The sequence below is a fragment of the Anabrus simplex genome, chromosome 1 (genome assembly GCF_040414725.1).
Source record: "Anabrus simplex isolate iqAnaSimp1 chromosome 1, ASM4041472v1, whole genome shotgun sequence".
Taxonomy (NCBI): domain Eukaryota; kingdom Metazoa; phylum Arthropoda; class Insecta; order Orthoptera; family Tettigoniidae; genus Anabrus; species Anabrus simplex.
Genome location: NC_090265.1, coordinates 420,338,476 through 420,350,968, shown reverse-complemented (window position 1 = coordinate 420,350,968; position 12,493 = coordinate 420,338,476). Strand labels below are relative to the sequence as shown.

The 12,493-nt window shown below is 38.9% G+C and overlaps 2 protein-coding genes across 4 annotated transcripts in view; one reads left to right on the top strand and one right to left on the bottom strand.

Annotated features, from left to right (window-relative positions):
- The window catches only part of LOC136856890 (fatty acyl-CoA reductase wat), a 401,519-nt gene that overhangs the window by 234,247 nt on the left and 154,779 nt on the right, over nucleotides 1–12,493 (bottom strand). The gene's annotated exons all lie outside the window — the stretch shown is intronic.
- LOC137498906 (uncharacterized) lies at nucleotides 1,324–2,777 on the top strand. Its single transcript, XM_068226678.1, has 2 exons — nucleotides 1,324–1,500; nucleotides 1,592–2,777. Exons 1-2 carry the CDS (start codon nucleotides 1,327–1,329, stop codon nucleotides 1,784–1,786), a joined length of 369 nt encoding a protein of 122 aa, XP_068082779.1. The 5' UTR covers nucleotides 1,324–1,326; the 3' UTR covers nucleotides 1,787–2,777.

Below are 12,493 nucleotides of genomic sequence, written 5' to 3'. Positions count from 1 at the left end.
AAGGGAGATGTTCAATAAATTTCAAAATTCTTTGCAATTATTGAAGAAAATACTAGGCCTATCCCTGAAACTACATCTTCCACCTGGGCGACTGTCCTAAGTGCAGATCAGTGGTGACTGATTGATTGAAATTGACTGGCACTAGGTCGGAAGTGGCATTATAACTTACCGCTCATTGAGCTCTGTACGTGGTTTTTGATTTTGACTTCTCCACTGTTATTAAAAAGACTTGCAGGTATTCACTTTAGGCCAATGATTAACCTTAGAGAGGTATTTCAATCAAAACTTACTCAGTGTATTTTCATATAATATTACTGGATATTTGTATCAGTAAATTACTTGTATTGTAGGCCTATTTATTATGTTTATTCTGCATTCGACAATCTCCACCTGAATCAGTGCTTGATACCTGACTGTTAAACACCTTCCAAGCTTCTTATTTCTTACTGCCTGATATAGGTTCAGTGTTCGCAGCAATTACATTTGTTCTAAGGTATTGAAATGGGTGTTTATACTTATATCTTTTATGCAAGTGATCGTGGACTTCTAATCCAGATATAGGCCTACTAATGGAGATACATTCATGAGAGATGTTACGATAAAGTAGTGTAAGTAGTAATTAATTGACTTCATCATCAGGTGACTTTGCTACACAGTAGTTGGTTTCACTTAAAATCAGACAGCTTTTTGTATCATTCAACAGAAATCACATTTTTTATTAATAGGCCTATCCTTGAAGAGGGGCGATCTCATTTTTAGGGAATACTTTTTTTAGAATAAATAACTTCATACTAAAACTTAAAATTCTTACAGGTGCCGATTTGATATTTGCTACAAACTTGAAGAGAAATCAGGATTACCATGGTGCTATGAACAGCGAGAAATTTCAGATGTGGGTGAAGACGCAATTAATCGTAGGATTAAGAAATATAGGACCCTGTGTTATTGTAATGGATAATGCACCATATCACTGTAAGCTTGTTGAGCATCAACCAACAACGAAATGGAAAAAAGATCAATTAGTGGTAATTATACTTAATTGAATATTTCCTTCTACTGAATGATGTTTAATGATGTTACAGAAATTAATTTTTATTTTTCCTTTAATTTACAGTCATGGTTAAGGCAGAATGGAGTTTCTCCACCAGAAAATGCTACAAAAGATGAGCTGCAAAGGTTGTGTAATATGAATCGAAGTCACTTAAAGAGGTACAGAAGCACGTAAACATAAGTTTAGATAATGTTGTTTACACTCGTGTATTTGACTTTCATGTATGCATAACAATATTTCTCTGTTTCTTTAAAACCAGTTACATTGTTGACGAGATGCTGCACAGTGAAGGCCATACTGTCTTACGACTTCCTCCATACCACTCATTTTTCAATGCCATCGAATTTGTATGGTCTGTGGCAAAACAGTATTATAACAAAACAGTGGCTTCAAGACCTGGTCACGGATTGGACAGAGCTACAGCTGTGTGGAGAGAATCTCTTGATCAGGTAGGCCAAGTGGAAATGTTATTTATTGGATATAGGCAAGTTGAGTTTATAATATACTTGTCAGGTTGTGATACTTCAATATATCTTATAGGTGACAGCAGAGATGTGGAGAAATGAAGTGAAACACACTGAGAAGAAGATTGTCGAGTTCTACAATAATGAGGTGAGAGGTCTTCCTGAAGTGGAGGAACTAGTCATTCATCATGGAAGCAGTGAATCAGAGGAGGAAGATGAAGAAGAAGAAGAAGAAAGAAGAGAAGCCGAGGAGTTAGCTGTACCATTGTAAGAGCCATTCCATGAGATTAAGAATGTTATAACTTTGCTGGGAAATAATACATTTCTGATTGCCCCGTCCTTTCTGATATAACGAAGTTACATTTCAAAATTGTGGGAATTGTGTATCTACAAGTTACAGGGCGGTATAGATGTGCAGGTGGGGATCAGTGTCCAATCGGAGTGGAATTATCTAGAACTGCTGTGGCGCAATGTGAGGAGGAGCGGGCAAGGGGGGAGAGAGAGAGAGGGAGACAGCACTCTGTCACCAATACACGATGTAAACATTGTACGCCTGTTAAAATACTGACATAACTTAAATTTTATACACTATCTAATGGTTTTCCACAGTTCTCTGAAAGTCACAACTCACGTATACTGTATATATATAGAGAGAATTACATATAAAAATACCTGTGTCCACAATAAGTAGCCCACATATTAAATATAAATCAATTTGCTTTACGTCGCACCAACATAGATAGGTCTTATGGCGACAAAGAGGATAGAAGAGATAGGAAAGGGCTAGAAGTGGGAAGGAAGCGGCCGTGGTCTTAATTAAGGTACAGCACAAGCATGTGTCTGGTGTGAAAATGGGAAACCACCGAAAACCATTTTAACGGCTGCCGACGGTAGGATTTGAACCCACCATTCCCCGAATGCAAGCTCATAGCTACGCGACCCTAAACGCACGGCCAGCTAACTCGGTCATCTTTGAAAATGTCTTTTTCTATCAGCAGAGGCTTTTTTAAAATCGTCATATTTTGTATAGGCTACAGGAGATGTACAGTAGCCCACTGGTTTTCTGATTAAACATCATTTATTTAAGCTATTGCATCAGTCTACTTACATACTCACTGTCCACGTACATCGGTAACCTCGTGATTCGATTATTGAAGTATTGTGCAATGATGCGACATACAAACTAAGAGAATACCGAGTGGTTCTTCCAAATATAAAACAGACAATTTCGAGTGGTCATGAGCATGACTCATAGTCATAGGGTAGGCTAAATAATAATGTTATTGGCTTTATGTCCCACTATCAACTTTTAGGTTTTCTTGAGACGTCGAGGTGCTGGAATTTAGTCCTGCAGGAGCTCTTTTATGTGTCAGTAAATCTACTGACATGAGGCTGAGCACCTTCAAATACCACCGCACTGAGCTCGGCCCTGCCAAGTTGGGTTCAGAAGGCCATCGCCTCGACCGTCTGAGCCACTCAGCCAGGTGTGGAGGCTAGAGAGCTGAGTTTAAAAAATTGTCGAACGTCAACTAGTTATAAAGATACTGATTGATTAAACTAATACAGTAATTAGAATAACCTAATTGACTACCTACTTAAAACCTAGGTACTTTGGAATTGTGTTCTATCTTTTTAACACTGCAAATAAATCCATGTATTGTTTAAAACTCCCTGTAAGAAGAGGACAGTGGATGCGAATAGGTATTATTTTCAAATGAGCTGAGCTCGAGAGTCCATTATAGCATACGATTTTTTCAGTGTACCATGACTCTGTATGTATTGCCATGACGAATATAAGAACCAAGTGTGATGACTCAACTGTTATAGCGTGGTAGTTTGTGGACCCGCCACTGCGAGCACTGCAAACGTCGGTGTCCAACACGTACTTCAATAGAGCGGCAAACCATGTGTTGGAAAAGTGCGGGAGATGTTATCGTACGAGATATTTCAAGTCAACAAGTTGAATTTCCTTTGCTTTCAGTTCCTAAACTCAGTTCATTGTGTGTTGTGCACTTGAAGCACGTGTGTTATGTGGCCTGATTAAATTAATAGTTCAACATGCCGTACTGTTTTGTGCCTGGCTGTAAGTCAGGCTATGGTAGAGTAGTTAATGGTATAAAATTATTTTCATCACCGAAGGATAGAAATAAATTTGAAAAATGGGTCAGAGCTTTTCCACGAAAGGATACTGTGTTAACGCGTAATAGTAGAATTTGTCAAATTCATTTCTCTGATGATTTGAGAGTAAAATCAGATAACTTTATAGTGAATGGTGAAAAAGTGGTTATGTCTCGTGAGAGATAGAAATTACGTCCAGGAGCAGTGCCTCATATTTTCCCTAATTTGCCGAAATACCTTTCAAGTGAGATTAAGTCCCATGAAACTCCCAACAGGAAAGAAGAATCTAGACACCACTAGGAGAAGAAGAAAGACGGGAGTGTAGCAGCAAATAGAGAATTAAAAGGTCAGTCTAATGTTGATCAAAATTTGGGTTATTCTAGTGTGCTTTCTGATGCCGAAAAGACAATATTATCGCTCAAAAGGCGCCTAAAAATGCTAATCAAAATTTAATTCGAGCTAGATCCAGTCTAAACTCAGCAAAATCGAGAATTAATTTATTGGAGAAGCAGGTTAGAAATACACAGTTCGAAACACTTTAGTGAACCATTTGGCTGGGTACGTTGTTAAGCACTCTTCTAAATTTTTTAAGTGTTCGCCCTGTGCCCATTCTCTACGTGATAATAATCATAGTACATTTTCAGTTCTCTCCGAAATAAAAGACTACGGTTCAAGCAATAATGAAGCGTTTTTAACACGCCCTTCGAAAAGTATATGTGACATTCTTTTCCAGGCCGAGAAAGTATGTAGTGAAAAACTGAACTCAAAATCGATGTGGAGCGAAATATTTTTTGATTTTATCGATTCTATAGACAAAATTTCAGTTGATCCTTCAGGTGCTGGCTGTTGTCTTCAACATGTTATGAATATATTCCCCAGCCTTGTTTACCATTATCTGAAGTGCCGATTTTTCTTCAGAATGAAAGTAATCCGGCGAGATTTACAATCTCGAACATCCGCCAAATCTTCACGCAAGCTTTCGAACGTCCAGTAACCGACAAACTGAGATTGTAAGTAGAGTATTAAATAGTTCATGGGTGTTTTTTAATATGTTGGGAGTTTTGTCATTTATGTATATATACACTCGAGTACCTTGTGCTTTTCGCAACATGTGATGAAAGTCGTAGCTCTTATTTCCGTGTATATTTTTCCATTGTTCTCTGCCGTGGTATTTTAATTGTAATCTCTCATTTTTTAAATATAAAAGACAGTGTATATACTGATCAGTTACGGAGTAATACGTTTCCTGTGTCACCATTCCTAAGACCAGCTGATAGGTATTGTGGAGCTACCAAACTCTAGCGCTGCCTGGCGGGGCGCGCCTGAACTCGATGAGTCATCACACTTGGTTCTTATATTCGTCATGGTATTGCTTCAGAGGAAGTTCGGCTTCCCGCCAATGTCCAGTGTACCGATAATGAACCGTGTGTGTGTTGTGTCTCACTGATCCATGACTGCGTACGATTCTTTCAGTGTGCCATGATTCACTGTGGCTCGCTGCAGCGAAAGCTCGACTCCCCGCCAGTGTCCAGTGTGCCTATAAGGAGCCGTGTGTGTCGTGTGGCTCACTGAGCCGTGATTGTGCATGATTTGTGTGCCGTGAGCTTGCCGTTCCTGTGAATCGATTCACTCGGACACTTGAATGAATCGATACACTGCTTCGAATCAAGCACTCAGTAGCCTACACTAGTAGAGGTACATAGTACATTACCATTAAGATAGATAGCATTGCAAAGTAATTCGTCTTTACCATAATAGTAATAATAATAATAATAATAATAATAATAATAATAATAATAATAATAATAATAATAATAATAATAATAATAATCGTATGGCCTCAGCTACCATGTGCAGACATTTCAAGTTGACGCCATCTGGCTGTCTGCTCGTCAATTTTGACGTTCCGTTATACTCTTAGGCCCACTAGATGGCAGACCGAGTAAACCGAAACTCTCTTGGGCGTCTGTGGCTGAGATTTAATGAATTTTGTCGGGTAAACACCAAATGTGTCACCAGAGATCTTTTACATGCCGACATCGTACGACATGAAGTGTCGAATGGACTTTTTTCTGCCCTTCAAAAATCCGACTACCTCTGCCGGGTTTGAACCCGCTATATTGGGATTCGGAGGCCGTCACTCTACCACTGATCCACAGAGGCAGCTGTCTTTACCATGAAATACATCGTCGTCGTACATGACTGAATTACTATCAATATATCTTAGAGAAACTGTAATGTACATGAAACCGAAATTGAGTTTAATTTCCACGATACATTCTTCCTATATAAAGGAGACCATGTAGCTTATCCACCTTCATTTCAGCCACATAAATATTCAGCAAAAATTGCAAAATCACATTAAAGGACAAATACAATTTTTTAAGTAGAAATAGTCTGGAACATAGATTAGTGAGGTTGGACATCCTGCCCGTCATCATTCAGGAGTCGCTGTTGAACATACTGTACTTGTCAAAACTAGTAAGTTTCTATTTTACACAATAATAGTGAAATGTTGATGAAGACGACATACACCCAGCCCCCGTGCCAGAGAAATTAACCAACGGTGGTTCAAATTCCCCACCCTGTCGAGAATCAAACCCACACCCTGTGACCAAAGGCCAGCACGCTAACCATTTAGCCATGGGGCCAGACAATAATAGTGAAAAAGCATGTTCACTGCAGCTATTGTTGACAGGATATTTCTTCTCTTTAAAGAACAGCGAGTACCACGAATTAATATCCTGTTTTGTTGATTCCTGTAAACTTTGTATGTACGGTTTTGGTTCACCAGTTCCTAGCGTATCTACTGAATGAAAACTTTGTAGACCAATGGATTCAGTTTTATGTTTATTGCCTTCAGTCGTCACGACAGTTTTTTCAATGACAACAGTCGCTCAATTACGAATCCTGTCGAACCTAACCTAACCCTGCGACAATCAGTGGTTTTCGATGGATCACTACCTAACCGGTCATTATAATTTGTTTTCGGTGGATCACAACCAAACCTGTCCCTATCAGTGGTTTTCTGAAGAATACAGTGGTTTTGTCACAAGTCAATACAGACTCTTGAATCAATGTGTGAAAATGGGAAAGTGTAGAAAACCCTCTTCAGGAATGCCAATCTCCAAGTCCATAGTCTTTTCAGCGTTGTCACACAGCTGAAATTCACTTTAGAAGTAATTGTAAAATGTTGTATATAGGCTCTACAGATACATAGTACATTACCAATTCCATCTCGATTGCTATGATACGCACACTGCATAGCGGTTTTGCTCTATAGATAAATCATATTATAGTGAAAAAAAAATTGTTAAAAAAAATATCTGTCTGGCATGAAGGTCCAGAAGGAAAATACTTTCATTGGAATTCTTATTTATGTGCTCACCACCCTAGTAGGTTTAAATACACCTTATAAATACGTTGTAAGACCCATTCTCGAATATGGATCTGCATGTTGGTTTAATAAATTCCCTAGAGAAAGTTCAAAGAAGAGCGATGCGTTTCGTAACTGGGAATAGAAGGAATACCATTAATTGGGAAAGTCTTGAATCTAGAAGAACTAGAGCTCGCCTGTGTGGTCTTTATAAGAGCTATACGGGAAGGGCTGCTTGGAGTTGTATTAGGAATAGGTTAGAACCTCCCTCATACTTATCGAGAAATTATCATAAGCATAAAATTAGGGCCAGAAACCAGCATACGGATGTGGGCAAGTTTTCCTTCGTCAACAGGACCATAAGGGATTGGAATAAATTACCTGCGGCAGTCTTTGATAGATTCCCTTCTGGTATCAAGTCATTTAAGAAGACCATTTGTGTAAAATGAAAAGTAAAAGTTGTAAATTACGGGCACTGAATTTGTGATTTTCTGCTTGGTTTCGATTGTGAAACTGGGAGGCTTTTTCTTGTGGTATTCTCTTTCCAGGGAAGTGCTTGCTGTACTCATGTTTTTGTAATTGTTGTTGTTCTTGGTTAATTAACAATGTTTATAACTTTATTTTATCATCACTTGTAACGTTAAGCTAGTAGTAAGCTCAATCTATAGTTTTGTAAGCCATAGCAGCAAGTATTGGAAATAATTAAATTGTGTATGAAACTGTACATGATGCTGGATTTAGAATGACTAGTAGTATTTCTTATAATATTTTTTTCCATGGAATTCCTTTTTGTACTTGAGTTGTTGTAGTTGTTGGGTAGTATGATTTAACTTTATTATCACTTGTAGTGTTAAGCTAGTAGTAAGTTCAATCTATAGTATTGTAATTTGTAGTGTTAAGTACTGGAAATACTTGTGTGTGCATATGTATATAATGACACTGGATTTAGAAAGTTAAATTAGTAGTATTTCTTGCTTGTTGTAATGTTGTTGTTGTTGTAGGGTAATTACGGTTTAACTTCACTTTATTATCACTTATAATGTTAAGCTAGTAGTAAGGTCAACCTATAATATTGTAAGCCAAATTGTTAAGCACTGTAAATACTTAAGTTGTGTGTGAATTTGTATATGATGTTGCTCGATTTAGAATATTAAACTAGCAGTAATTCTTGTTATATTTTCCTTCCATATATCTGCTTCTTGTACTCTTGTTGTTTGTTTGTTTGTTTGTTTGTTTGTTTGTTTGTTGTAGTTGGGTAATTATGTTAACTTTATTATCACATTACTGTAAGTGACCGTTGCCACCGGGGTATTTCCCATTTGCAATTTATTAATAATAATAATAATAATAATAATAATAATGAGTGACAGAGGTTTAACGTAATTTGGAAGGAATGTTTTGCGTATGATAAATGAGTACCAGTTAACTATTGGGGGCAAAGGCGGTCATGCGTTGAGCTAACCACTCCACCCCACCCCACCAAGTGCCAACGTCATGGATAGTGGAAGCCTTCACCTTCCCCCCTTCCAATGGCTTTCATGGTTTGTACGGAGATGACTTTGCTTTTTGCTTTTTAAATATTAGTATTCATGTTTATTATGTTTGTTTATTCATACCCCTGCTTTGTAATTCAGTGACCATGGAATGGCTCTAAATGTTGTAAATTATATTTATATTTACTTGTATTTATTTCCTTTTTCCTTATTGCACACGTTTGTTGTTGTTATTATTATTACTACTACATATCGCTTAACATGTAAATAAACTAATATTTAATGCAGTAAATAATGCTTATCTCTTCGGATTCATTTCTTCGTTGCATATTCGTTTTCCTATGACAACATGACTTCTTTATGATATAAATAAATATAAAATAAAAGTATTTCTTCCCAAACATATTTGTTATACGTGCACCAATCAGAGATTCAACTAGGGAAGTACCTCTTACTAAGGTGCATAATGTTTTTGCATACATGTATAATTGAAGAATTGAAGATCCATATATAGGTAAGTGGGTCGCCCATGTGGTAGGCCTATTACGCGTCATAGGAAACTGAGTGAACTGGCTGTGCAGTTTGATCACATTGCTGTTAGCTTGGTTTCAGGAGATGGTGATGTATTCGAACCCCACAGTTGGCAGGTCTGAAGTTTTTTTTTGCCCGTCATTTTCATTTCAGGCTAGTGCTGTGTCTGTACGCTTATTTACATTTTAAATCCTAGCCCTCTTTCCTATCCAATTCTTGCATCACAACCTGTCTTTATGTGATTTAAGCCAATATATATGTAAAAATCTGGTAATGTTGTTTGACTCATAGTGCTCCTGTACATTGGTTTCCGTAATGTTGAAAGCTTGAGATACACCAACTTGTAAGCTGAAAATATGTTTAAAATGCCAAATGCCGAAAACCGTAAAAGTTCTTAGTGGGATGTAAAGCTGTTAGCATTATTATTAAAAGGAAGGACATATGTCTTATGTGGTAAGTCCTTGAACTTGCAGAAATCGCAATGAATTATTCAATCTATATTTCCTCCCCCCTTCCTTTAAGAATGCAGTTATAGTAATGCATACATCAGAATCAGAATAAAGGCAGGAAATGTTTAACATTATTTTAAGCGAGTGAAGGAGAGAATGTATGACTAGCTCAGGTTGGCGGATTCGAGTTCGGCGGTATTTGAAAGTGCTCAAATACTCCAGCCTCATGTCTAGATCTACTGGTACATAAAGAACTCTTGCGGGACGAAATACTGGCACCTCGGTGTATGTGAAAACGATAGAATTAGATAGTAGAACTAATATTCAATTCTGCAGTGAGCTTGAAGCTGACCTAATTTCCGTTCACGTAGCTTGGCACATTAGTATTCCTATATGTTTCCTGATAACCGTGAAGATATAACCAGCCTGCAGGCTGAAAATATGCCCAATCTCTCTCCTTAGGCTACTGGTTACCGGTATTGAAGAGAGAAGGAAATGTTCGCGCAAAAGAAAGGGAAGTCATTGGACTTTCGAAAATCACACTGCAAAGACTTATTAAACAAATTGCATCGTTTAACACGCCCCTATTTTCAAGAATATGGTTATAGTACGCCTACTGCATATCAAAATAAAGACAGATATATGTAACATTAATTTGAGTGAGAAAGGGTGTTTATTTCCTAAATTTCTCATTGAGCGTGGAAACCGACTTAATTATGAATATCTTGATTTATTTCATCTTAACTTTTATCATTTACTAGGGTAGAGAAACATTTATTATCGGTGTTTACATTGAGGTTAGTTTGTTATGGTTATGTCTGGTGATTTTAATATGTAACCAGGCAGGTTGGCAGCAGTGATCAGCCATTACAAAAAAGAGAAAAGGAGAGCATCGGGCGGCGATATTTACTTTCTGGGGTATTTCGTTACGTGGCGATTACTATTCTTAAATCTCTCTGTAGAACTCGAAGGCTCTGAGGCTACCGGGTGAGTTGGCGGTGCGGTTACAGGCGCGCGGCTGTGAGCTTGCATCCGGGAGATAGTGGGTTCAAATCCCACTGTCGGCAGCCCTGAAGATGGCTTTCCGTGGTTTCCCATTTTCACACCAGGCAAATGCTAGGGCTGTACCTTAATTAAGGCCACGGCCGCTTCCTTCCACCTCCTAGGCCTTTCCTATTCTTTTTTGCCAGTTGCTTTACGTCGCACCGACACAGATAGGTCTTATGGCGACGATGGGACAGGGATGGGCTAGGAGTGGGAAGGAAGCGGCCGTGGCCTTAATTAAGGTACAGCCGCAGCATTTGCCTGGTGTGAAAATGGGAAACCACGGAAAACCATTTTCAGGGCTGCCGACAGTGGGGTTCGAACCTACTATCTCCCGAATACTGGATACTGGCCGCACTTAAGCGACTGCAGCTATCGAGCTCGGTTTTCCTATTCTATCGTCGCCATAAGACCTATCTGGATAGTGGTATTCGAACCCACTATCTCACGGATGCGAGCTCGCAGCTGCGCGCCCCTAACCGCACGGCCAACTCGCCCGGTGGGTAGATTTGAAGGGATAGACAAGGAAGAGGGAAGGAAGCGGCCGTGGCCTTAAGTTAGGTACCATCCCGGCATTTGCCTGGAGGAGAAGTGGGAAACCACGGAAAACCACTTCCAGGATGGCTGAGGTGGGAATCGAACCCACCTCTACTTAGTTAACCTCACGAGTCTGAGTGGACCCCGTTTCGGCCCTCGTACCACTTTTTCAAATTTCGTGGCAGAGCCGAGAATCGAATCCGGGCCTCCGGGGGTGGTAGCTAATCACACTAACCACTACACCACAGAGGCGGACGATTTTAACTTTAATTTGTTTATTCCTCAGCGCCAGGGACTAGGTGTGTGTGCTGTCTTCAACTTAAGATTTCGTGATATCCTCACGAACAGGTCGCCCATGGGAGTCAGTTTGTATGCGACGCCATTGTTATATTATTAGTTACTAAGTCATCTGAAATAAGCAGAACCGATGAAGAAAATTCTCTGTGAGATCATACTGCTTTGTTGTGTACTGACGTGAAGAACTGTTAATCACTTAGTAAATGTTTTCTCGGTCCTAAATGGTTGTACTGTACACTTTTCCTCGTTCTTGGTGCGTCACTGTGTGTTTTATTTCCGTTATTTAATTAAAGCTATTAGCTTCCTTGTTACTGATTCCCTTTTCCTTGATTGCTGGTTAACATGATATAACTTCAAATTTCGTGAGTGATTATACCTTCTGAGACAAGATTATTTTGACAAGAGCAAAATGAGCTAGTCTTCAACAATAGCACATTCACCGCACATTACAGTATAAGTAACACACAGTGTGGATAGTTCTTTCCACCTCGTCGTTGTCCGGCTCCATGGCTAATAGTTAACGTGCTAGCTTTTGGTTCAAGAGATCTCGGGTTCAATTCCTTGCCGGGTCCTGGATTTTAACCGCAATTGGATAATTCTTCTTGCTCATCATAGGTAGGACCCCGTTCTCGCAGGCCCGTAGGTAGTCTATGGGCGACAGTTCGAAAGACCTGAACTGGGGCTTTCCGGAGGTCATACATCATTTATTTATTCATCTCGTTGTTAGCCATCCAAATTTGCATGATGTTGTTGGCCATCGGACCGCAGATACAGGCGAACTGTCAACAGGTACATAGACTGATAATTTTAAAGGGATTCTTTCTCGTTAAATAAGGGCCAAGCATCTGCTTACTTTTGAAGTAGATCAACCTCCCAAAGTTTGAACGAAATCGGTATGGCTTCGCCTTGTCAGTATTGACAGCTCTATACTTCTTTATATACATATAAAACAGAAAGTATGTTAAGTATGTTAAACGTTAGTCAAAAAAGCAATAAGACAGCCTAAATTCTTTTTTAAATTAAGATTGTAAATTTAACTAAGATTTATTCACCCTACACTTCCAAGATTCCTGGATTGCTTATCAGACAGAATATACTTCTCAACATTTTAGTGTGTTAAAATTTTTAGTGTT